The sequence below is a fragment of the Acomys minous genome, assembly GCF_964271855.1.
Source record: "Acomys minous genome assembly, chromosome: 9".
NCBI lineage: Eukaryota > Metazoa > Chordata > Mammalia > Rodentia > Muridae > Acomys > Acomys minous.
In genome coordinates, this window is record NC_140490.1 from 62358433 (window position 1) to 62385798 (window position 27366).

General features: G+C 41.8%; 1 protein-coding gene across 1 annotated transcript in view; it reads left to right on the forward strand.

Moving 5' to 3' along the window:
- EXOC2 (exocyst complex component 2) overlaps window positions 1-27366 on the forward strand; it is a 163010-nt gene that overhangs the window by 68546 nt on the left and 67098 nt on the right. Inside the window, exons 8-13 of the mRNA XM_084796271.1 lie at window positions 191-336; window positions 464-545; window positions 1289-1391; window positions 6171-6289; window positions 21783-21908; window positions 23715-23839. Of these exons, the coding sequence (XP_084652397.1) occupies window positions 191-336; window positions 464-545; window positions 1289-1391; window positions 6171-6289; window positions 21783-21908; window positions 23715-23839 (701 nt within the window). The remainder of the gene's footprint in view (window positions 1-190; window positions 337-463; window positions 546-1288; window positions 1392-6170; window positions 6290-21782; window positions 21909-23714; window positions 23840-27366) is intronic.

The window sequence follows — 27366 nt, forward strand, 5'->3', positions numbered from 1 at the left end:
GGTACCATTCTTAACATATGAAAAGATTTTAAAAAACATAAATTTTATTTTAGAAACATGTAAAAGATCTCTGTAAAGGTAGCTTTTTAAAATGAATTTCATGCAAAGATACAGTTGTGATTTAGCATTTGTTTTTAGTGTCAAATTTAGGTCACTGTCACCTATGTTCTCTTTTCTCTGTTTAAAACAGGAGCAAGTAATACCGCTGACACGTTATTTCAAGAAGTGTTAGGTCGAAAAGACAAGGCAGATTCCACTAGGAATGCACTCAATGTGCTTCAGCGATTTAAATTTCTCTTCAACCTTCCTCTCAATATTAAACGGAATATTCAAAAGGTAGAGCATATGTATGTGTGCAGTTATAGATGCTGCCAATCTTAAAGATGTACTAAGATATTTCATACTAACCAGTGTGCTCACTGTCCTTTCCTGATGATCTCACAATGTGTTTCTTATTTTCAAGGGAGATTATGATGTGGTTATTAATGATTATGAAAAAGCCAAGTCGCTCTTTGGGAAAACGGAGGTGCAAGTTTTCAAGAAATGTAAGATTGTTACTTTTAGACCTTTCTTTCCTTTGCAGTAAGAATACGGAGTGTGTATTCTACAAAGAGTGCCCTGTGCATATTAGATCTTGTTTATATGGTGCTTTCTTTAAAATGTAAAACAATTAGTTCAGCGGCTTCACGAGCTTTCTTACTGCTCTGTGGTGGGAATGAGCGCTCACGGAGAGGGCTGGTCCCAGGAACTCTCTGCTGCTTATTAAGCACAATGCTGTTAAAAGCTTTCATATTTGAAATAAGCAAGAACAAGCTTTTTACAGACGTAAAAACCTGCATTTCAGTCTCCCCTCTTCAAGCTAAGACAGTGTATTTATGAATTCTAATCCTACTCAAAAGCAAACTCAATACTTTTAAAAATTACTCCTAATTCCAGGTTTACAGAAAAAAAAAGCTTAAATATCTTATGCTTAAAAACTTATTAGCTAGGAGAAATTCCATTGGTCTTATTAAATTTAAAAGAATGAAACCCATAAGGATCCAAAAAGCAGAATTTATTTCTTTTCTGGGGTGAAATGTACATGCAGTGAAATGCACAGACCTTACATGTTACAGGTCACTGCACTCTGACGAACGCGCGTGTTGTCCTATACACTTGAGCTGCTGTGTTTTGATCCATCTACAAAGGTCCCTTGTGTCTCTTCTCAGTCAAAAAAACAAGCAGTATTCTGCCTTCTGAAATTTGATTTTAAATTCAGTTCTATAAATCTTGCATCTTTTAAAAACAGATTATGCTGAAGTAGAAGCAGGAATTGAAGATCTGAGAGAATTGCTTCTAAAGAAATTGCTCGAGACGCCATCCACCTTACATGACCAAAAGCGATACATAAGGTAAAACTTGTGCAAGAGTTCGGATAGATGGTGTGTACGTATGGAATATATGGTAAAACCCGCAAAGCTTATTTGGGGGAGTCAGAATACTAATGAAATGGTGAAAGGAAAGGCAGTAGAAATTTAGAAGTATCTGTTATAGGACATGAATATTCTTTGGATATAAATAAATTGGGGGCAGTTATAGAGAGCCTACCCCTTACCCCTGTCACCCTTTGAAGGAAAGAGAGCTGCCAGCTTAGCCAAAGGAAAACCAGCCTCTTTGCTCAGTCACCTGTTTCTTCTGCCGGGCAGTGGCTACCACCTGACTCCCCAGGTGGACTGGGTGCTGCACCCTGCAAATGCTGTGCTCCTCTGTAAAGTAGGCGCTCTGCTCAGTTTTAGTGCAGCACACTGCTGGGTGGGAAGTGTACCATGGCTGACAGTGAAGGCTATGGAAGGTTTTCCCTTGGATATATGTATAATTTACATGCCTGTAGTGATCATGAGAGAAATGACTGGGGAATATTTTTAATTGGCAGTACATTCAGAAATACTCAGCAGCATTAGAAGAGGGCAGTGGAGAAGCTGAGGAGAAGGAGGAGGAGGAGGAGGAAGAGGAGGAAAAGGAGCAATAGTTCTACAGGAGTGAGCCTTTCATTCTGGGCAGCTCTCAGAGCTCTGCTCTTCAGTCTCTTCATCTGCAGTCAACATAGCAGGCAGTGCGGCTGCACCTCAGAGTAGCGGGGAAGATGGTTCACTTAGGGAGTTAGCCCAGGGCCTGGCACATAAGGAGCAGGTTCACATTTTTATCTGTTCATAGCTAACACTGCCTTTGGAGATGAAACATAAATCATCAGACTTTTGTGTCTGAGATTTAAAACTACTGACTTATTTTCTGCTTGGCTGTCTTAGTGTGGTCTGATTTCAGAATAGAGTGCTGTTTCCCAAACTGAGTGACTTATTTAATTAGTGAAGGTTATTAAAAATTCAGCAGTTCTAAAACGATGATAAACTTCATATGCGTTTACATTTGCTTGTGGGCACCTGTGGGTGTAGAAAGATGGCCTGCCGGAACACTGCTGTATATGCATTTAAAGGGGGACCAAGGCCCTGTACTGAAGCGTCTTCCAGATATAGGAATGGTGGGAGCAGATGAAGGGCGGAGGATGGAACCAGAGTCAGTGAAGCTGCTTGCTGCTGCGGGGAAGTGCAGGCCCTGTGCCCACGCTGCTGGGCTGGGTGCTAGTGTGTCTCCTCTCTGGCAAAGGGAGCGAGTAGGCTGAGGAACCTGAGCTTGTGCAGCATACACACAGCCACACACCTGCTTATCTGGTGGCAGAGCCCACCTGTGCCTTTCTCTGCCTTTCGGAGGAAATGCTGTATTTGAGGAACTTCCCTGGCTTGCAGAACTGCGCAGTATAAAGTGGCAATAAACTCGCAAGAGTTACCCAAGCACCTGGGGAAGCTTTGCTGCTTGTATTGTTAGAGGGTTAGCTCCCTTGCTCGTGTGGGGGTGAGCTAAATTTGCTTCAGAAGTACACTAAACTTGAAATTGAAAAGGCACTGGGCAATCTGGTGATTAACTTTTAAAATTACATTTCTAGTTATTAATGAATAAAAAAATAAGATCAGAACCAGGTCAAGTCTGTTTGACTTTAACGTCCTTGGTGATTGATGTGAGCACCAAGTACAGCCAGAGACAGCCTGTGCACAGCTGCGTGTGTTGGATTGACTGTGCCATGCACAGTGGGAGTGACAGTTCACCGCCGTGCTGCTAGCTCTCCCAAGTATATCTGAAGGCACCTTCCTCGGTGCAGCTTAGCAAGAAGCAGAGCTTAGCTGTCATTCTGTTCAGCCAAGTGAGGCTGCTCCTGGAGTGCTGAGAATACCACAGAGAGGGTGGCTGCAAATGCTTTTGGGTTTCCTTTGTTTTGTTTTGTTTTGTTTTGTTTTCCTGAGAATTGACCCCAGGGTCTCATTCTAAATGTTCTCCTCAAATTCTAAAAGTCTGAATTTGTGCCCGTCAGAATTGAGGTCCCTTACCTCCCGCCCCTTCCAAAAACACTTTTTCCAAATGTTCTCTAGTTTGTCATTTAAAATGAGAGGTGGGCTGGAGAGCTGGCTCAGAGGTTAAGGGCACTGGCTGCTCTTCCAGAGGTCCTGAGTTCAATTCCCAGCAACCACATGGTGGCTCACAACCATCTATAATGTCATCTGATGCCCTGTGAGTGTACATTCAGAAAGAGCACTGTATTCATAATAATAAATAAATCTTTAAACAAACAAACAAACAAACAAACAAAACAAAACGAAAGGCAGTATCCAGTACCATCTAAACACAGGTCCTTGTAGGGAAGCTGCAAGTTTTAAGCTTGGTACTTAAAAGAAACATACTGAAGTCCAACAAACATCGTATTTTCTAGAGTTTTTGAGACAGTAATTTTATCTTCATAAAATATTTCTAAGCTCCTTCACCTTTATATATTAAGATGGTAGAGGATTATTAAAAAATTCAGAGACCTAATGTATGTGCTAAAGAGATTTACAATTTTAAGAGATATAAAGCAAGTTTGCTGGGCTCCTGCTAAAGAGCCCAAGAGATGCATTGTCTGCATTCCTAACCAGGAACTTCACAACAAAGAGGAAGTGGCTTCTGTAAAAGAACATTGTTGCTCTTTGCTGTGTTCAGTGGATCTAGGGCTGATTGCAAGTGTTAGGAGTCAGTACCCAGATGCAAAGCAGCCACATAGGGAGCCTGCTGCAACAGGTTAGCCTCATCAGGAAAGAACAGAAAGCATGTTCTTAGGGAAGGAAAGACACAAGCTACTCTGTTGTATTTATATCCCAGAAAATAAAAGAGAAAAACTCTGCCTGTGGGAGAGGATAAACTCAGATTGGATTTGGGGAGCTTCATTTGCATTGAATTCCTCATGCTAAGCTAAATGTAATTTGTTGGAATGTGGTTTTCATCCGAGGCTAGTGTCCTCATAAATGAGGAAGGCTCATGGGTGCCTTCTTTATATGGGTAAAATTCTTTAAGTTGGCTTCCTACTTTTCAGCACATAAACATAGCTGTTTGCAGCCTGTCTCAGGGAGGGCAGACAGCCATCATAGGGCTTGGTGGTTGGGCGGGGCGGAGTTGCAGCTCTCTGGGGAGTCAGGCCTCTGAGCTATTAGCTCCTGAAGGTCAGGGTTGGTATGGGGCATTCCTTAATGCATGTCAGGTTTCTACTCAACATTTTGTTGTGAACTTATTACAAAATGGATTTGTTTCTCCTCTAATTAGCTGCTAATTGAGATGTCTGAGTAATGCGTCCCCACTACTGAAGAACTGTGGGCATGCCCCACAGTGATTAGGACATGGCCAAGGTCACAGCTTGTAACCATCAATGAGCATTTATCACGGACCACAAAGTTTTAACCTCAAGACAAAAGATAGCTGAGGCTTAAAAACTTTTTTAGTGCATTAAGTTCATTGGAACAAACTTCTAGAGTTGATGCATGTGTGTATTATAAAAGAGCCCAGGGCCAAACGAGTAATGTTTGACAGAAAATTTTCAGTTGAAATATATTTAAATTGTCTACATGGATTTGGATATTTCTGTATAAAGAAAACTTTAAATATTTTAAGAACTATTGAAAGTTAAGAAAGCATCCATCTGCACTACATTTTATAGAGAAATGGTTCCTCAGTTGTGAATTAATTAACCCCCTAGAGGTAAGTGCATGTTGTCAAAGAGACCTTAAATTTCAGTAGGCTCATACTTAAGCCCTTGTAGAACAGTGTCACATTGCCATCCAGTGGCCACAGTGCACACCAGCAGTGGAGGGGAGGGAAGGGGAGCGGGCCAGTTTCCTCTGCTGGCTCCCACCCACGGTTAATGAAATGACTTTCCAGTAATAGAAAAACTTGAGAGAAGTGACTGTATATGGATGTAAAGTTAGTATTTCCCTCTTCCTCAAACACAAGACAAAACAAAGAGAACCCACCCCAGGGTTAGGTTGAACAGTTTTGCGTTGCACAGCTGTGATGAATGCTTACTCTGCTGTGGTTCGCTACTTTGGCCTTCACAGGAGTACGGTAGCTGTGATGGGTAAACGGGAAATACTTTCTTCTGACTGATCACTGTTGGTCAGCTGTTTTTCCTCCCCCCCACTGTCCCCATCTGTCTCTCTTCCTCTCTACCTACCTCTATGTTTTTTCTTTATTGTTTTTCTTTAAATAAGAAAATAAAAAAGTTTAAATGTAAAGAACTGTTCTCACCAAATCTTTACAATCTTTGGCCTTTTTCAAATTGTTTTTGTCCTTCTTGTTGACTCTTAGGCAAAGAGATAAAATAAAAATCTACAGCTGGGTCTGCAGAGATGGCTCAGTGGTTAAGAGCACTAGCTGCTCTTCCAGAGGACCTGGGTTCAATTCCCAGGACCCAGATGGCAGCGTAGAACTGCCTATATATAGCTCTCGTTCCAGGAAATCCAGTGCCATCTTCTGACCTCCACAGGCACCAGGGCCTCACATGGTACACAACCATAATATAGGCAAAACACAGACACAGGAAATTTCTTTTTAAAAAACTAAAAAGAATAAAAAACCCCAACAGCTTTGTCACTTGTTAGTGAATGAAAACCATTTAATATACTTCATTATGAACAGAGTATTAAGGACAAATATTGGCAAGTGTTTTACTAGTTGGTTAAATTTTAGCTTTACTTTAAAAAATTGGTAGTGATGCTATAATGTAGCAGCCTTTGCTTTTGCTGTTGTAACAGGAGGGGCCTTGCACTTTGCCTTTTCAGGTATCTCTCTGACCTCCATGCACCTGGTGACCCTGCTTGGCAGTGTATCGGAGCTCAGCACAAGTGGACCCTCAAACTCATGCAAGACTGCAAAGAAGGCCACATGAAGAGCCTAAAAGGCAAGAGATTCTCTTCTGACTTACTTGCTTGTTAATGCTTAGTAGTTAAGAGGATGATGAGGAGATAGTCTTGGTATTGGTACCTGTCTTCACTGTTGAGTATTGTAACAGTCGGTGCCAAAAAGTAAGGGAGAACACTCCTTTAATAAATCTGTGTTTTTTGGTTAACTAGTAATATTGATAAAACTTTACTGTATTTTATGGAAGCATTAGATTTTACCAGGGGTGGACATGATTCTGTAGAAACTGTGTTAGTCCTTGATAAGTTCTACTCTTCATCAGACATATCTGGAGTCCTTGTGAATCAGGCAAGTATCCTGTGCTAGTAGATGGTGGTGAATGAAAGAGAAGCAGAAACGTATTAAACATGCAGCTAGGCAATTAAAATATTGAGACCAGCGACAAAAAGAAAACTAACAAAGACTTTCAAGGGTGGTAACTGAGAAGAGCATTTCACGCAGTCAGTTTGAGGAGCTAACTTACAGAGGCTCCAGATTAGCTAGGAGCTGGAAGCAGCTGCCAGGCAACCTCTAGCTTGAGAAGGGATTGCTCTCCAGGAACCACTGACAGCCACTGTTGTCAGAGCAGCCACAAAGCTCTGATTTGTACATGCTTCCAGCACGGTGACCGTGACTGGCAGGTAACTGACTATTGGAATGCTGGTCACTTCCTAAGACAAGAGAAGTTCTGAGTGGTGTGGTAGCTCACAGGAGCAAGTTCTGATCCAGGCTCTGAGGGTCAGGGCAGGAGTGTTGTGAGATCTGTATTGGAACAAAAAAGAAAGATTGGAGAAAACTTGAAATTGGAAAAAAAGGATTGGAGGGAAAAAAAAAATCTGTTCCAGGAAGAACATCAGGGAGCCAGAGGCAGCCTTGCATTCTCTGTGGCTGGGGCTGAGCGTGTGCTAAAGAAAGCTGGAGGGGTTAGGGTATAGTTAAGATGATCAAATGATGGACCTTGTTAGCTGCTTGGAGGAGTTTGGAGGTTGTGCAGAGCAGTGAGGGAGGTATGGAGTGACCACAAGCAGGGTAACAGCCTGTCTCTGTTCCATGTGGAGAATGGCTAAGGAGGAGCAATTCCACAGCAGGGTTGGGGAGGTTGGCCACTAACTGACCTAGCGTAGGGTGGGGAATGTGAGGCACAGGGAGGGAGTCGGGGCCGTGTAGGAAATAGAATGTACAGGGCTAGGGTTGGACGTAGGAGCAGGAGGAAGAGGTAGAGGAACAGAACCTCCTAGAAGTCTACATCTGCCTGACGTAGCTCATTAGCATGGTGGTGCTGTTGAGAACTAGTGTTTGCCCCCAGCCTGAAAGAATTTGGAATCATGTGTCATGAAAGAAGACAGATCTATTCAAGAGGTAGTTGGAGCTAAAGATTCAGAGACGTGGAGGTGGTTTGTGCCCAGATGTTTCCTTGAAGTTTATGCATTTATTCATGAAGATGGAAAAAACAAAGAAGAAAACCAAGGAACGAGGGCCCTTGGTAAATGACAGGGAGAAGAGGAGAAGCCTGCAATGGTGGTCCCAGGGCAGCGTGGCAACATGACAGCATAGTTTCAGAAACCAAAGATGAGTGTTCCTGAAGGTTGAAAATTGAGGTAGAAGAACAAAGACCTTCATGGATTGAGCACCAAGGCTCTGCTGGTGTCCTTGGTGAGTGCAGCTTCAGTGCCTTAGTCCCCTTGGAAGAGAAGATTGATAGTAACCAGCTCCCAGGAATGCGGAGGAACAAACAACGTGAAGTCGACATTGCGGTACCATCTAGAGATACTGGGAAGATGGCAGCCTTCATTCGTAGTATAGTTGTTATTAATGAGCTGTCTTAAGTTTTTTTGTAATTTTTAGTTCTAATTCTGTTTCTAAGTTTGATACCCATGTATTATAAACTGATTTCTAATTTCAACTGTCAAATTGTTTGTATTTTTACAAGGGAAAATGACAGCAAATGATATGGACAGCATTGGAAATCTTAAGAGTGCTTTTACATACATGTCAACCACTCATTTTTGAGTCCACTCTGTCCTGTTGACTGACCAATAGAATCCCGAGGTGTTTTAACGTCTGCCGTTTACTACCTTCCACTCAGAGGCATAGCTTTTTGACTTTGTGATAGAAACTTGTGGTCTACAAAGTTCAAGTTCCCAAGCTTGAAAGTTTATGAAACAAACAAAAACAAACAAACAAACAAACAAACAAGCCCAACCAACTGTGAGACAAAACCAACCTCCCCAATCTGGTTTTCTGTAAATTTATGGTAATGTGCTAGGCTGCATTCTTGGCTCTCATGTGGCTCTTGCAGCCCACAGGTTAAAGACTGGATTATGCCTGCTAGCTTCGCTGATTGCAGAGTGCAGGCCACATGCAGCCAGGCTGCGTCATCAGTGTGCTAGGTTTTGTGCTAGAGGTACAAGATGGTGGTGAGCAGACCTCCTGGAGCTTTGGGTCTATGGAACATGTAATTTTTTCAAATGCCACAAGTGTGTGATTACAGTTGTGATGGGAAATGCAGAGTGCAGATGTTTATAAAGTGAGATTACAGGAGTGCCTAGCCTGCTGGCAAAAGACAAGGAAGGTGTCTGGAGATGTGGTCCTGGTGCTCAACACTGTCAGTGTTTGCTTGCTACACAGAGGATGTGTTCTGACAGTGGATTTTCGTACCTGTGCTTGTTAGAAACAGTTTGAAGAGATATTTTACTATGAAAGTATACACATTTCTGGGATATTTCAGCATGCTTATTTGAAAACAGCATCCCTGAAAAGTTCATGCCACCTCTGCCTAAGAGTGCTGAACACCAATATTCCTTCACTGAAAAGTCTGAGTCTAGTTTTCCCTCCACACTAGGGGTGGATGCTGTGTTAGGCAAGTTCTCTTCACCTACCTGCATGCCCAGCCCTCCTTCCTACCCCACATTATGTATTCATATGTGTGTATGTATTAATGTACTTAAAGTCAAATTTTCAAAAGAAAAGGCGAAAAAGTATACATGTAATCAGATTCCTCTAGGTTTTTTTTTCCCTGAAAATTTGTGTAGCGCTTCCTCATTACTTGAGAGGATGTTGTTACAAGATTTACCTAGTTCATGTCGTAGGTTGCTTTTCTTAATCAAAAGTAAATACGGCCCCTTCCAGCTCTTTGAACCCACTCTGCATACTTCTCAATGGTAACATTTAATTTCCTAAACTCGTTAGGCAAATTTAAGTGGGTTATTGTTGAATTTAATTTTTCTTTTAGTTTTCTGAATATACTTAGGTATGCGTTTGTTTTGTTGCTAATAAATACTAATATGAATTTGATAATTTTAAGTAATAGCTTTTCTTTTCTGAAAGTTCCTAACACTATATTCAATCAGCGTTACCCTTCCTCCAGCCGCCCAGTGCCGTGGCCCATCTCCCTCTCAACTTTATGTCTTCCTTTTATTTTTTCTTTTTGTTATTAATAACCACAAGTCTAGTTAGTGCTGGATTTTAAAATCTAACATTTAATTAAAAGATTGATGGAGTCTTTTGAAGAAGCAGTTTTTATTAGTTCATTTTTGAAAGCCATATGCACGTACATGCACACACATAGTGCTGGCAACTAAATTCAGGGCCTTACACATGCCTCCAGTCACCATATTTGAGAGCAAGATGTACACATACACGCATGCATGCATGCACGCACCCACACATCAGCCCCCCCATATGTACACACACACACACACACACACACACACACACACACACACACACACACACACTTTCTCATATGCCTAGCTTACTTTAATCAGCTGTTAGCAAATAGCTAACCCTTCCCCTGCCAGTTCCCTGTCATTCTGTATTATTTGAAGTAGACCATAATTATCTATGTATTTTTCTGAGGTAAGGGCTATTTAAAATTTTTTTAATTGAAATACCAATGTCAGTAATTGAAATATCAGTAATCTATTCCTATTTGGGGGTTTCTTGTTTGTTTTTTTTTTGGCTTTTGTTTGTTTGTTTTGAGACAGGATTTATGTAGCCCAAGATGGTCTAGAATTTGCAATGATCTTCTGGTCTCATCCTTCTGAGTCCTGGAATTGCAGGCGTGTGCCACCATGCCTGATCCTGATGACTCATTAATAACAAATATCTGTTAATTTTCATGCTCAATTTAATTTTCTCCAGTGTCCTTAGGTGCGTATGCCATCCTTTTTACACTTGATCTTAGCCAAAAGCCAAGAGCAATGATACCATCGCTTTTAACAGATACTCTGTAGACGTATTAGCAGATGTGCCATGTATACAAGCAGAGTTTGTTTCCTAGCGCAGAAAAATTGGTTACTGGGAAAATCATTGGCTTTGACCCTTTTGCACATGGATATTTTCATTTTAGCTTTATCTGTGCATAAGCCATTGGCTGTGCTACTCCTTTAACACACTTACAGTTTGACAGGCAATGTAATGATGGTGTGCACGTCTGTGTAGGGGCGAGTCTTTATCTAAAACGTGTGCCTTAAGTATGTGTTTGCATGGAATAGAGTTGTTCATTCATGTAATCTGTAGTTGTTGATGAACTCCTGACAGATACTTATAATTTTCTTAATTAAGTATGCTATAATGTAAGGCAGAGTGGAAGAAGGTTCACTAAGTATGTGGGCCCTCCATCAGTCATACTTTCCTAATGGTGATAGGTTGGGTTGGGAGGAAAGTAGAAGAAAGGGTAGCAGTGGACTGCAGATCCATTGTCTTTGTGAGGAGGTATCACAGGAACCCGTGACAGACACACCTTCTCCGAACACTGAAGATAGGAAGGAGTGCATGTCCAGTTACCTTTTTGGTCGCACCATCCTCTTCTCCCCAGGCCTGTGAATCACTGCATGGGCTGCACTATTGCAGCAAATACTTCATTAGGCTGCCTGTCTCTGGCAGGAAGGCAGGCTGGCCACAGGCCACCTAGGAAGACCTGTGCAGAATTTTCCCAGGCTGGATGAGCCACTTTCACATGCTGTGTTTTTATGCTCATTTTATGCCACAGGTGGATTTTATTAAGGAAAGGTTTACAGTACTAATTAGTAATGTCTGAAGTGACAGCCTCAGTGTAAGTGCGTGCCCTGAGTTGACACTTTGAGAGTGACTGCTCGAAGGGGCCCAGCAGTTACGGTTGGATCTGAGCACGATACCGCTAATTTTCCTTTTAAAGCTATAAGACTCAGAGGTGGCAGGGATGGAAAAAGGCAACACCAGCAGCTTATCTGATGGTACGTGTGGCTTGATTTGATTGGCCCCTGTGTTCAGAGACAGAGTACCTAATTGCCTGGCAGGTGCAAGCTTGGTGGTATTGATCATAGCTGTCTGTTGAAGGCACCTGCATTCGAGAAGGTGACTAATATTCCAGCTGTCGGATGTTGTAGAAGTGGTGTGTGTGCTCTGAAGCAGTGATGCCCGTGTTTCCTCTGGAATCTGTTGTCAGGGTGCCTTGGTTCTCAGAGGGGATTCTCGGGAACCTCATTTCAGAGAGAAAGCGGCTTGTCCTCCCGACCTAAACGCAGTGTGTGAAGGCGTTCTTCTCCAGCCACTGCACCTAGATAGTAGCTCTGGAGAAGAGAGGGGGCGGGGGCTGCAGTTGCTGAAACCCAGGCAAAACAGTGGCTAAGAACAGGAACAGTGTGTGAAATAAAGCCCCATTTAAATGCGTAGACTATAAATAGTAAGAGCAGGGAAAGAATTCTAGGTGTGCCTTAAAAAGCAGCACTGTTCTTTATACATGGCCTGTGCTGAGGACTGGGGTAGGCCCTCCTGAGGACCTCAGTTGTTACAGTATTAGTGGACAGTCACCCTGGCAGATGCTGCTCATCAATTGCTCACCACCTTCCTCACAGCTGGTACCCCGATATCCGCCCTGCTCCCTGGGCCCTGACCCAGAAGCCCAAGTGTGATCTTTGGGATTTTCTACGTTGAAGAAAGGTATCAGGGGGTAAAACCAGTGTTTAATGTTGGAGAAACATATGTATTTTAAGTTTTTTTCTAAATTTGGTGATTTACGTACATTATAAAACCTAATTTTGAAAGTTTGAATCCGGATGGAGGATTTGAGTACTGTGTTTTTCCAGCCTGAACTGAGTGACCACCCTGCTTCCGGCGCCCTTTGTGCAAAGCACCCTGAGCTCTGAACCGTTGCACATGTTGAATTTTTTCCACTGCCTGAGGATTGGTCTCTGGGAATTCCTATGAAACAGGTCCAAAATTAGAGTACTACGTCTTAAGGTTTCCTGGCAGGAAAGGCCTTTGGTTAACCCCTGCTGGGATGCTCAAACAGGACTTTGAAAGGTGGCCTTCAAAGGTGTCGTCTTCTTTGTTCCTAAAATGGCCTGAGTTTACCTTTCGGCCCAGCTGGCTGTCTGGTAAACTGGGGGAAAGGCCATCAGCTGGCTCTGCATCTTGGGATCTGTGCTCTAATCAGGACTTAAGGAAAGACTTCCTAGACTTAGATAGAGCTCAGTGCGGGACATTTCGAAAAAGAGCCAGGGCTTCTTACAAATAGACACAACAGAAAGGAAGGGACAGTCATATCCAGCTCAGACTGTCTTTGAAGACTTGTGGACATGTCACACCTGAGTGGCCTTTTCTCAGCATTCACAGTGGTGAGTGGGCTGTAGGCAGTGGGCTGCTCAGAAGTGGCTCACAACTCCACATGCTCAAAACCCTGGGTTTGGTGCACTATAAACCAACCACCAGCAGAAGGCGGCTTTAATGATTTCCAACATGTAGCAGATTGTTAAGTACTCACTGAAGAAACTAAAAATATTTATGTTTGTCCAAGGACCTTACGATATAAAAGGTTCTGTTTTTAGTTGATGCTTATTCAGCTGTATATACACTGTTTGGTTACATTTATACAGTATAACTAAACTGTTTTTATTGACATTTATCTAAAATATAGCAATTTATGTACATATTTTATACATAAACCTTTTAAATAATAGGTTTACTAATATAATTCCCATAGTTAGGAAGGCAGTAGACATATGTCATACACATATTAAATATTTTTTAATTATATTTTTTATTTTAAGGTTGTAGTGTGGCTATACATTAGGAAGGTTTCATTATGGAATTCATTTCCTAGAGAAGAAAGAATGTAGTTTTTCTCCTCCGTGTTTGCCATAGCATGCCCTGAAGGATAGCATTTGGAATGAGAAGACATTGCAGCAAGTGCAGATAGATTCAAGTTGATCTCCATCTTTTTCCTGCTGCTAAGCCCCCTCCGTTATTGGGAGCATCACCCATGGGCATCACTCCTGGGAGGGAGCCCTTCAGCTGGACCCTTGTTCTTTCGCATGCTGTGATGCCAGTGTGCTCAAAGGGAGAATGTTTGGCAGGATTTGTTGCCTGCGTTAAGTCTGGGAGCTCTATGGGGATGCGCAGGATAAAGTAGATGCAGGAGAGGGAAGCGTGGGGTTAAGAGTTGAGCCCAAAGCATTCTTCTCAGCGAGGGCGAGCCTTTCCATTCTCCTCTGTCCATGTATTCAGAGGGGGGAAGCACATGAATCAGATTCAGAGTGCCTGTACTAGAAATTGCCACAGATTGGCACTGGAAGTGGCATAGGTGTATATAAACAGTTATATTTGCCAGAATACAGATTGCCATTTTTTAACACAGTTGGTTGTAGATTGTAAAGTGCATATATAATTTGGTGACTGTCTTGGTTTATTTTTCTGTTGCTGTGATAAAACCCTGACCCAGAACAGCTTAGGGGTAAAGGAAAGGCTTTATTTCAGCTTGTGAATTATTGTCCGTCCCTGAGAAGTGAGGCAGGAACTCAGGGGCAGGACCATGGAACTGGGACACGAAAGCAGAAGCCATAGAGGAATGCTGTGGACTGGCTCACTCAGCTTGCTTTCTTATGCCACCCTAGACCACCTGCCCCCGGGTGGCATCCCTCACAGGCCCTCCCACATCAACCATTAGTCAAGAAACTGCTTCATAAGTTTGCCGACAGGCCAATGCGATGGAGGCATTTTCTCAATTGCGGTTCCTCGTCTCAGATAATTCTAACTTGTGTCAAGTTGAAAACAAACAAGCAAACAAAGCCCACCCCAAACCTAAGGAGCACAATGACAGTTTTACCTTTCAAATAAAAACTAAGACCAATAATTAGTACCAGTGATTTAGGCACATTTTCAAAGAGCAGTTACAACTTGAGGAGTTTGGTTTGCCTTTGGAATGGCCTTTTGGTTCTGCACAGGAGAGCAAGAACTGCTGTGAGCCATGGGGAAGAACTGGATGTTGTTCTCCTGCCGCAAGAGATCTCGTCACCTGTGTGTTTTACACAGACAGGCGACAGGCTTCGTCGGGCGACCTCTTCTGTGGGTTGCCCTGCAGCTAGTTCTCTGCAGACTTCTTGCAGTGAGAGCCACTTCATGCCTAACTAATCCTGTCCTTCCTTCTTAATAGAAACTAAGCTTTAGCACTAAATGTCAAGTACACATCAGTTCAAAACACGTACAAGGTAATTTTTAAGTGGTGCCTGTTGCAAGTATTTTTATTGTACATTCTGTGATTTTCATACCTCTTTGACTTGCATAATGTAGGTATCTTTTCCTATGTCATCTGCTTATAACTGCTGTGAAGTGTGAGACCTTAGTGAAAGCACCGGCTGTCCCTTGTGGTTGCTCCTGTACCCACCTTACGACAAACTGCTTCACTGGCCATGCTGTACTGCTAGCATCTTGAAAGTTCATGTGTAATTTTGTTTTTAAATGCATTTCCTTTTCTAAACTGCTGTTTTGAATGATGTTGAAACACATACCGGAAATATGGCCTAGAACCCAATCAGGAAGCTCCAATGTGAAGTAAACTGTGGTGACCGTGACTCACTTGGGTCAATTTGGATTAAATTATTCCCTTTAAATTGAGGAAATCTCTCTGTTGGAGCTTCAAATCTATATAGTCAGAAGATCAAAGAGCATTTTTTTTATCTGTTGACACAGGTCTAATTCGTGAGGAATTTGTAATTCTGCCTTGATACACCCACCCCCACCCCAGCCTTGGCATTGAAATTCCTCTGTGTGGTGCTTGAAAGGAATCCTATCCTGCCTCTGCCTGGAGGCTCCTGGCCCTACATGTTTGGTCAACAAGCAACAGTGGGTGGTCGGGCTGCAGGACAGGACAAGGGCACCGCTGTGCACAGGAAAATGTGTTCAAAAGTGTTTAAGGGTGGTGAGGAAGTAGGCTGCCCTCCTGAGTCTGGGGCCCTGGATCAGGGTTCCCCCACTTTTCTAGATTGTGAGAAATTTGCCACAGGAGGCAGGAGGAAAAATACAGGGAAGGTAGTCACCTGGCTCCACATCTGCGGGCTTGCCTTAGGACTCTTCTGCCCTTTATGCTGTTTATGTAGTGTCTGTTAAACAAATTTTAACAAGTAGATGCATTTAAAATAGGAAAATCCTTGCTTTTTTTATTTGATGCATTATATTCAGGATATATGTATGATAATTAGGATTTCATTTTTATAGTTCATATCACTATTTGAAACTGATTGTTCCAAGTTTACACATCAAGTTTGTGAGCCTCACAAGAGCACTTTCTGAAACAATTAAAAGCTAAAGAGCTTTTATCTATTATAAATCCCACAGTTTTCAGAAAGAAAATCAGAATTGTTTCAAATTCATAGCCAATGGTGACTGACAAACGGTGGTCTGACTAGGATTGCCTTTTGTTTTCCTGTCAAATGACTTATGCTACTTCTAAACCAAAATTTCAACTGGTTTTCTTTTAATAAAACAAGATTTCTGTTCTGTGTTTATATTAGTTCAGAAATAACTTCCAGACTTAATGTTTGTTTTAATTTGTTCATATCTACATACTTCAAATTAGAAGAAAGAACAAATAAGGAAAACATTACTTTTTAAGAATGTTACTTCCACGGGCTACAGAAAATTAAACTGGAGAAATAAGACTAACTTTTGGTTGTCTCCAATGAAGAAATGTCATTGTGTCTCGTGTGTGTGTGTGTGTGTGTGTGTGTGTGTGTGTGTGTGTGTATGTGTGTGTGTGTATGTGTGTGTGTATGTGTGTGTGTATGTGTGTGTGTGTGTGCATTTGTGTATGTTCAATGTAAAGTGTCTTGTGAACTCTTTCTTTCAGACATTTGGTAAACTTATAAATGGAGGCAGCTGGATGCTGCGATTCCCTTCTAGAATTGTCTTGCTATTGTATTCTGTACTGCATGGAATTTCAGAAGGAAACTCTGCATCGAGGACCTGTGCTGCAGGGCTCTGTGGTGCAGGGCTCTGTGCTGAGGACCTGTGCTGCAGGGCTCTGTGCTGCAGGGCTCTGTGGTGCAGGGCTCTGTGCTGAGGACCTGTGCTGCAGGGCTCTGTGCTGCAGGGCTCTATGCTGAGGGGCTCTGTGTTGCAGGGCTCTGTGCTGCAGGGCTCTGTGCTGCGGGGCTCTGTGCTGAGGACCTGTGCTGCAGGGCTCTGTGCTGCGGGGCTCTGTGCTGAGGACCTGTGCTGCAGGGCTCTGTGCTGCAGGGCTCTGTGCTGCAGGACTCTGTGCTGAGGACCTGTGCTGCAGGGCTCTCTGTGCTGAGGGCCTGTGCTGCAGGGCTCTCTGTGCTGCAGGGCTCTGTGCTGCGGGGCTCTGTGCTAAGGGGCTCTGTGCTGCGGGGCTCTGTGCTGAGGACCTGTGCTGCAGGGCTCTCTGTGCTGAGGGCCTGTGCTGCGGGGCTCTGTGCCCCCTTGAGATTTGTCTCCAGAGTCATCTCTGCATGGTAGTCAATCAGCAGGTAGCGCCCACAGATCGCAGTGAAGGAGTTTCAGTCAGACGTTCGTTCATCATCATTCATCCCTTCAATGCACAGTGTGCAGGGTGCTCAACGTGAAGCGGCAAACTTTATACCTTTAATTAAATAACAGTGCCTGTCAAAGTGTATGCTTTCCATTCTGTTCATATGAACAATGCAAAATTTCAGATTGAAACTCGGAATCATAAAATCATAATTTTAGAGCTAGAACAGTTTCCTGGCTGCGTTGCTTAAAGAATAATCTTTGTAGCTCCATTTTCAACACTGAGCTGCTACTGCTAGCCGTGGGACTTCCTCTTCGTAGGAGTTCCTACCACTGTTCCTATGATGGGGGACAGTTAGTAAATGTAGCAGCCTCATCATTGACAATAAAGTTTTTAGTGTTTTCCATATGCTGGAGTTGTAGCCCCGAGGTAAAGTAGAGCCATTCCTGATCCCCAATCCCCCAAATTCTACTCAGCAAAAACCACAAGAGTTTGGTTTTTTGGACAATATTTACACTGAAGAAAATAATTAGTTTGTCAGAATTCTTGCTAATTTAGTAGTAGTTTGAAAAAGAATGGCATTAAAAACTTGGTTCACTGTCACTATAGAAAAAGGTCCAATGCAGACACTAACTAAAGCCTAAAACTGTGTTGTGATGGAGAACGTTGTCCTCAGCTGATTCCCCATGGCCAGGTCTTTGAGCTTTCAAAGAAAATATACAAAGTGACATCATCTTCAATTGTTTATGTTTTTAAACAAAGATGACTTCACTGTAAATTATGTGTATGTATGTGAGTCTGTGCACATGGGTCCAGTGTCCACTGTAAATTATGTGTATGTATGTGAGTCTGTGTGTGGGTATGTGCACATGGGTCCAGCATCCACTGTAAATTATGTATATGTATGTGAGTCTGTGTGTGGGTACGTGCACATGGGTCCAGTGTCCCCTGTAAATTATGTGTATGTATGTGAGTCTGTGTGTGGGTATGTGCACATGGGTCCCAGTGTCCAGGAGGCCAAGAAAAGGCACAGAATCCCATGGAGCTGGTTCTCCGTGGGCGCTGGAAACTGAGCCTGGGTCCTCTGCAGGAGCAGCGAGTGTGCTGAGTCACCCAGTCCTCACTTCAGTCCCAGTTGTATGTGCTCTGTATAGTGAACAGACTCTTCCAAGCTACTTGTATACCAGCATAAGGTAAAGACAATCAAGAAGAAAAGGCTGAATTTTTGCGAAGTATTTTAAAGGCTTACTGATTTTTTAGTTTACCAAAAAAGTATTTCCCTTTCTTCATTGTCTTATAGGAATACTCACGATTAAAACAACTTAACTGTAATCATCTTGAGAAATAAAAGTATTGAATGACATAATTGAAGCTTTAAAAGAATTTCAGAATCCACAAGGCTTTCCGATTTTTTATATAATGATTTGTGATAAATGGTTTGTCTTAAATAAATTGGATACATTTTCTTTTAAATGCATAATACTTCTAATTTCCTGTAACACACTGTGAGAGCTTCCACGAGAAGAAACTAAGTTAAACCTTTGGGAGAGAAACTCTAGATTAGTGCTCACTGCTTAGCTGGAGAGTTTAAAAAGTGGTTCTCAACCTTCCTAATAGTGCTGTGACCACTTAATACAGTTTCTCATGTGTGTGACACAAACCATAAAATTGTTCTTTTTTGTTTTTGTATCATAACTGTAATTTTGCTACTGTTATGAAGTGTACCATAAATATTTTTGAAGATAATTGCCAAAGGGGTTGTGACCCACAGGTTGAGAACCACTTTTTTAAACGTGTATAGCTCTGCAGTGCCACCTTCTGGTTGTTTAACTCCCATACAAGGATGTTTCCAGTGCCAGCTGGACCTGCCCAGCACCTGCTGCTTCAGCTACCTGCTCTGAGTTATCCTTGATGGTACTGCTCATTACCAGCTAAGGAATTCTTCCAGGTGTAGCCAACAGAACATGATGAAGTCCCTTCTGATTGGACTGAACACATGTAATGATAAACCAATCTTTAAGTTTCAAAATTCAAGTCTTTTAAAACTCCAAATAATATCAAACCATTTAAGTTAAAGTCAAAATACCAGTTATGAAGAAAAAACTTTTCTGAGGATCCACTTAAGCAATAGTAATTGCAATATTTGTAGAAATGTAGATAGTATATTTTCATGAGGCTAGAAAACCTTTCTTTCCTTCTTAGTCATAAATGTGTAGCCTCAGGTCCTGTGAAAGTAATGTGAAGCATGCATTCATAAAGTAAAAGCATTTTGTGAAGTTTTTAATATCCATATTTATATATTTTTTGAATTTTCAAATAACTTTTAACATGTTTCTAAATGTAAGTCCATTTATCTTTCTGGCACACCAGAAAATGAATGTTTTCATATAAATTTCTTGAATTCTGTAATTAGTAACAGTGAAGTCTGTTACTACAATGTAAAATGTCATATATAAATCATGAAAATTTCCTCACAGATCTTCTATTTAATTTGGAAAGAAATCAATTACAAAACCTTTATGGTACCTGCTTTAATTACTTTTGCTGTCCCTGTTATGACAGTGACAGACTCTGTGCAGGGGCAGCTGTTATGACCGTGACAGACGCTGTGCACAGGCAGCTGTAGGGACAAGGCTTTGCTCCTGCTCAGTTGTATTTACAGTCCATCATGGCGGCGAGGTCCAGGCAGCAGACCTGTCCACAACCAGGGAGAGAGAGAGAACAAAGGGTCTGTGCTTGGCCAGCTTCCTCCTCCTGTAAGCTCGGACACAAGTTCAGAGAAGTTTAGCAGGGGTCTTCCCACCTCAGCCCAGTCAGTGTAATCCCTCAGGGTGTGGGAGACTTACCCACATGTCCACTGATATCAGCTGTCTCACTTACTGTTGGCAGTTTTAAACTCTACATCATATGCCACTTATTTTACATTTTGGATTATAGAAGTCTTGCTTTATATGTAATATATTCCTAAGTAGGACTAAATGAGCAGTAGTTAGCACAGTCATCAACAGTCCTCACATACTGTATTCCACTTAGAAAGAGAGAAAGAGAGAAAGAAAAAAGAAAGAAAGAAAGAAAGAAAGAAAGAAAGAAAGAAAGAAGTCTGTCCATTTGCTATGTGTAAAACCCATTGGTAGAATGTAGCCAGTACTGCTCTAAATTTGGTGCCACATAGAATCAGGGGCCTGTGAAAAAAGGTTCCATTCCTTCTCACTCTGTATTACCTGAATAGCAACTTAAATTATATTTGTTTGTTGGTTTATTTTTCTGCCTCCACTCAACCAGAATCTAAACTCCTCAGAACAGCGCACATAGGATTGGTCAGTAAATGCTTGTTAGATGCTACTGAATATTTGCCATTTGTGTTGCTATTTAAATACCGCTTTATTCTCCTTAAAGTATTAAATTATTTTAATTTGTAAATGTTTCTTTTCTTTAGAATTTGAAAGTATTCATGTTGTTAAAATTAAATTAGAAACTATAAGGAATACAGTTTTTAGTAACTTGAAATCAGCCATTCTTTTTCAATTTTTGAAAAATTTTTATTTTTAATCTGCTCATTTAAAAATTTTTATTTATTTATTTTTATTTTTAAAATTTTCTATTTTTAATTTGTTCAAGTCACTCTTACCTTAAAGGAGTTGTCTGTGTTAGGCCCAGTGACAATAGAGATAAAATAATCAGTTCTTGTTTCCCAAGGGGACAGTGAGCTAGCTTGGAGGCAGACAGCACAAAACTGTTGATAGACAACAGGAAGTTGTCAGAGTGGTACACATTCTGACTGCTCTTGGAGGCAGTGAAAGTGGAAAGCGTTTTTCGTTAGGCCAGCAGCTGGCCAGGCAGTAGCTGTGATAATTGCATCTTTAAGGATAGAAGTTTAAATGGATGAAGGAAAGTGATGAGTGAGGCCTGCTGGTGGAGAGAATAGTAAATAAAGCAAGAAAGCAGAGGAGGCCGCCTTCCCTCCGCTTTTCCCACTCAGCCAACACAAAAAGAAAAAAAAAAATCCATATTTGTTTGCATTTTAAGACAGGGTCTCCTGTAGCCCAGGCTGGCCTGAACTTGGTGTGTAGCTAGGGCTGGCATTAAAGTACTGGTCCTCGTGGTACCTCTTCCTAAGTGCTTCGGTGACAGCTGTGGAGTTTCTTGACAGAAGTAGAATGTTCAGCTTCTACAGTATGAGCAGTATCGGGTGAGAAGGATTCCGATTTGGTGCCTGACACCAGCAGTGAACGTAGGGAATCACATCCATATCCCAAAGAGAGAGACAGCAAAAGCGAGGAGCAAGTGTGAGTCGTGGCATTTATGTGTGCAGCAGTGTGAGAAACCGGCGTGGAAGCCCTGCTTTCCTCTCTAAGCCGGGTCTTGTTTTGCAGCAGGTGACTCCTCACTGTCTGCGTTTGTAGTGTCGCCACACCTAATCTTGCTGCATTCTCAAACTACGCACTCACTCCACCACGCTGTCTCTTAGACCTTTGTATGAGGCCAGAATGGGAGGTTGAGTTCTCCGCATGCGCCGTAAAGGAAATGACTTCACGGCTACATGTAAGCTGGTGGCAGAACTCGGACATGAGGGCCTGGATTCAAGCCTCAGCACCACAAGAAATTTTAAAAAAAACTCAAAAGCTGTTTGAAGACATTTTTATTTAAATTCTTTATTTACAAGAGTAGAATGATTGAGCAAGAAATAGCCTTGAAGAAGCACTCCATTAGATCCAGCTACACAGAGATACTGTCTCTCTTCCAGGTAACCCAGGCCCGCACAGTCCCATGCCGGACCTGGATAGTGACGTGCGCCCCTCCGTGTTGGGTCATCTCAGTCAGACAGCGTCACTGAAGAGGGGCAGCAGCTTTCAGTCCGGTCGCGATGACAGTAAGTTAGCACCTCTACCTCCTCGTGATCTTTCAGATCTGTATACTTTGAAGGGATGTGGTAAAAAGACCCCATTTCATACTTGAGAAAATTGGCAGGTGCCAAAAGCTGAAGGAGAGTATGATACTCTTCCCCTTGCTCCATGGAGTGGGTCCTGGAACCACACTGGTTTGCATAGGCCGGGATGACCAAGCGACCACGTGTTAAGTACCAGGGCCCTTGGACGACTGAGCCAGCAGTATGCTAAGTACTTGCAGCACATCCAGCACTACAGAGTCTGTCTGATGACACTGTCCAGCGGTGTGTAAGCCTCGTCCACTGCTGTGAATTGGGACAAAGTAATCTACCCACTCATCTGCCTTAAGAGATTTGATAAATTAAGCTTTTGGAATCAGTTTGATAGTTAAAAAAAATCATTGTTAAGTAATTTTCTCATCATAAAATGGTTTCAGTTATAATATGTATTACTAGATTTAAGAAGGGAGCTGAATCAAGAGGAGACTTGATACCCTAGGGTCATATACAGGGGGAGGAGGTCCCCTTCAGTCACAGTCATAGGGGAGGGGAATAGGGTGAAAGTGGGAGGGAGGGAGGAATGGGAGGATACAAGGGGTGGGATAACAATTGAGATGCAATATGAATATTATCAATAAAAAAAGAGAAGGGAGCTGAGTTTACTTTTTGCTCCTGTTGGGGCTTTTCAAGTAATATTGTTTGTTTTTAAATCAGTGATCAGTCAGGATTCCATCTTTTTCACTGGTGCTAGAGAACGAATTTTGTTATCAGCTGCTTTGAGGTTTGTAGGTGGCACAGGTATGAATCTGGGTGATGAGACCTGCGCTGTTAGCTGTATGTGTGCATGGGGCGAGTGCACAGTCAGACCACTCAGATCTCTGCCTGCCTCCGCAGCCACAGGCCCTTGGGCTCTGTCCATGTTGCTCTCACTTACTACCCAGCAAAGGATACACGAGATAGGGATATACCTTACCTAGGTAAAACCTAGGGTGTTTACTGGTAACTTCTGACAGGCTGAGATTTGTCTCTATTAATTATTGGCTGCACAACAGGCCTTAACTTGGCCTTTTCTTTGCCAGCTAAAGGTTTGGCTTTTATTATTTATTTTTAAATGTTTTATTTTTAGAATTTTTTCATGTCTTTGTGTCCTGAGACTCAAAAGAGAAAAATCAGTTCCACAATTTTGAGCCAAATTTGAGGCAAGCTTTAATTAAATACTGACCAGGATGGACTTTGGTCAGAACCATCCCTGGTTTACTAGTGAGTGGCCTCCCCACCAGACATGTGTTATAGGGGTTTTTAAGGACAAAACCATATGGCCGCCATATTTTCCCATGTGACAATGTTATTTTCCAGGAACTACAACTACCAGAATTTCAGGAAGTTACCTGGTCCTTGGGTAGGTGGGGCTTACAAACGCCCGGTGCCCCTGTAGGTCAGAAGAGGCTGTTAGATCCCCTGGAAGTGGAGTTACAGACAGTTCTGAGCACCAGGTGATTGCTGGGAATTGAACCCTGGCAGGAGCAAGTGCTCTCGACCTCTAAGCCATTCTTCAGCCCCCAGGTCTGGTTTTTAAAAGAAAAACTAAGAATCCTGCGGATACGGGTAAAGCACTGTTTCTTGAGGCCTTGGCAGCTGCTCTACCCTGGCCCCTGCCTGGCATTGCCACTCTAATGCTGAGGGAAATGCCTCCTCATCAGAAAAAGGGAAGGGGCAGGGGCACCGTGTTCTAGTAGATTTGTCTTTTGATTCAAACATCTACTCATAGTGTTTTATTCTTTTACTCTTTAGCATGGAGGTATAAAACTCCCCACAGAGTGGCATTTGTTGAAAAGTTAACCAAGCTTGTGTTAAGTCAGTTGCCTAACTTCTGGAAACTCTGGATTTCCTATGTCAATGGAAGTCTTTTCAGTGAGGTATGTATACACTGATGGCTGCAGGTAGAGACGCGACACTAGATTTCTGGTCTTAACACTTAAGATTTTGAGCTTCTTTTTTAAAGTCTTAGGTGTAGAAATTCTTTATCCATTTTCACTTAATACTGAAAATTTATAAACTTTATTATAAAAAGATTACATACTAATATTAGCCGTTTTCACCATTTTAAGATTAATAAAAACATTGTGAATACCTGTGACTTTGAGCTCATTATGTGATTGTCTGAGACTTAGTTTTCTTATCTGTAAACAGGGAATAGCAAGGTTCTCCTGCTGCACAAGTGGTTCTCAGGTGGATGCACAGCTAAAGAAAAAGGACAAGGAAGTCAATTCAGAGAATCAGAATCAAGTGGAAGGTCAGCCAGGTCAAATTGTGTGGACCAAACAGTGATAGACAAGGAAGGGCCCTGGAGCTGGGGCACAGTCATCTGGCCCCTGGCTGTGTTTGTACATTTTGTAAACTGTTGCTCTTTTCGATTCAACATTTAGTGAATATATTCTTAATATAATATTTTCAATTTTTTCTTTGAGGATTTCACATATGTATACACTGTATTTTGATTATATCTATTTCCTTTCTTCCTCTAACTCACTCTGGTTGCCCACAACATCCCCCCTCCCAACTTCATCAAGTAGCCCTGATTGTCTGTCTCCCTCTACTACCCACAGATGTCTATACATATGGGTATGGGGCATCCGCTAGGGGCAGTAACAGCCTTCCAGAGGACATACCCCACACCTCACAACTAACATCTGCCAGTTGCTCCTCAGCTAGGGCTGGGTCCTCATGAGCCGTCCTCGCTCCTGCTTGAATTTTGTGGGCTTGATGTTGTGAAAGGTGTTGGTCACGTTAACCACAGCTGCTGTGAGCTCATGAGGGCAACAGACATGACATGTCCAGAAGGCTGCATTTCACAGCACTCTTCTTTGTCCTCTGACTCTTAATTCATTCTGCATCTTCTTCTGTAGGTATCCCACTTAGGGCCAAGCAGTCAGTCCCTTCTTCATGGCACTTTGACTAATGATGAGTCTTTGCCCATGGCAGAAAGAAGCTTTTGTGATCAAGGTTGAGAGCAACACAGTTGCTGGCCTGTTTCCTGAGCAACTGAAGTCCTATACAGAAAGACTTTACCTATGCCTTTATCTTGAGTGTGCTCCTTATTGTTTCCTCCAGCAGTTTTGGAGTGTCAGGTTTTATGTTGAGGTCCTTGAGCCATTTGGCATTGAATTTTATGCAGGTGAGATATAAGGATCTAGTTTCATCTACCTGTAGACATTGAATTGAATCAGTGCTATTTGTTGAGATGTTGTCCTTTCTCCTTGTCAAAAATCAAGTGACTACAGGTATGTAGGTTTATATCTGGGTCTATTTTTCCATTGACCTATGCATCTGCTTTTGTGCCAGCATTGTACTGTTTTTATGACTATGGCTCTATAGTATAGTTTGAAACCGTACCTCCAGCAGTATTGTTTTTGCTTAGGATTACTTTGGCTCTCTGGGAACTTTTTTACTTCCATATGAATTTTAACATTTTGTTTTTCCGCCAAAGAATGTCACTGGGATTTTTAAGACTTTTATTTATTTATTTTATGTATATGAGTGCTCTATCTGCATGTACACACCTGCAAGCCAGAAGAGAGCATCCAGTCACATTATAGATAGTTGTGAGCCACCATGTGGTTGTTGGCAGTTGAACTCAGAACCTCTGGAAGAGTAGACATTGCTCTTAACCACTGAGTCATCTCCCCAGCCCCAATTTTTAGGACATTTAACAGGAAGGGATGCTGGGTTTTTAAAACCTTTTCCATGTCTATCCAGATGACCGTGTGGTTTCTATCCTTGAGACCATTATATAATTTATAGCATTGGTTGATTAATGCATATTTAATACTCTATAGATATCTGGAGTAAAACCAACTTGTTCATGATGAATAATCTTTTGAATGTGTCCTTTAATTGGTTGGTAAGTATTTTGATGATAACTATTGAGTCAGTGTTCATCAGAGAGATGGATCTGTAATTTTTGTTTTTTCTTTCATATTTGTCTCATTTTGAATATCAGGGTAATACTAGCTTAGCTAGAAGAGTTTAGTAATGTCCCCTTCTATTTATGTCATAATTTGAGAAAGCATTGGTATTAGTCCTATGGCATGATATAGATCTTTAAAATTATCTCACCTTGGTTAATTTTGGTAGGTCATATATATCCAAGAATTTATAGATGTCTTATATTTATTTCTAGTTTAGTAGAGCTTTTTTTGGTAATACGAAAGATACCACTGAAATTCAGAAAATTGTTTTGTATCACCTAAAAGCAGTACTAAGTTGGTATCAGCTGAGTGATAGCTGCTTGTTCCTAGGCTCTTTGTTTGCAATGTGCATCTCCATCCTTTATCTGAAGGTATTGTCTATCTTTTGAGAGGAAGTGCCTTCCTTGGAGGCAACAAATAGATAGCTCTTGCTTTTTGATTCAGTATACTAGCTTGTGCCTTTTGAATGGGGAACTGACACCATCAGCATTCTGAATTTTGATTGAAAGATGTATACTGATTCCTGCCAACCTGTAGATCTTGTCCGGTTTTCCTTCTTCCCTTCTCTTGCTTAGCTATAGTTCTGGTGTGGGTTGTTCCTTCTGGTTGCCTTGTGAATGACTTCCCTCCAAGTATCTTACGTAGAGCTTAGTGTCATAAATTCCTTTAGTCTGTTTTTATTCTGAAAAGTTGACTAAGTTATGACAGGTTGCTTTATTGATTTTGTAATCTGGGTAGACACTTGTTGTCTAAACCATCTTGACTTCTAAGGTTTCAAACTAATAGCTACTGTGTTCTAGTGTTTCCCGTTGGCCTGGTGTTTCTCTCCTGTTGCTCTCCATATGCTTTCTTTCTGTTCTGTGTAGTTAGTGTTTTTATCATGACCTCAGGTAGGAGGCTCTTTCATGGAATAGTTCATCTGGTATCCTAACTGCCTCCAGTGTCTAGAGTGGCATCTCTTTTCCTAACTCCGGGTGTTTTCTGTTGTGATCTCTTGAAAATGTTTCTTATGCCTTTAGCACAAGGTTTTTCTCCTTCTGTGCCCATCATCTTTAAGTTTAGGATTTTCAGAGTGTCCAGTGTATCTTCAGATGCCCGTTAGTACCTTCTTAATGTCTTAGTCCTTTTTGGATTGTTCAAGCTCCTCCACTTTGCCCTCAACTCCAGATACTCTGTTTTCTCCTTCCCTCACTTACTGTATTACTAAGACTCTACAGATTTTTTTTTTGAATTTCCTTATTTTGTTTCAACATTTAAGTAATTTTCTCTTTGTTGAATTCCTCCTTCATGTCTTGTATCACCTTCCCTATTTTTTTTCAGCTGTTTTCTTGTGTCTTTAAACATACCTCAAATTATTTTGAGTTCTCTGGGATTTCATTTACCTTACTCTCACTCTCTCATTACTGTAGGGTTAATAATCTTTGGAGGAGCTATGTTGTCTTGTCTTATTCTATTTCTTTTGTTACTGCATTGGA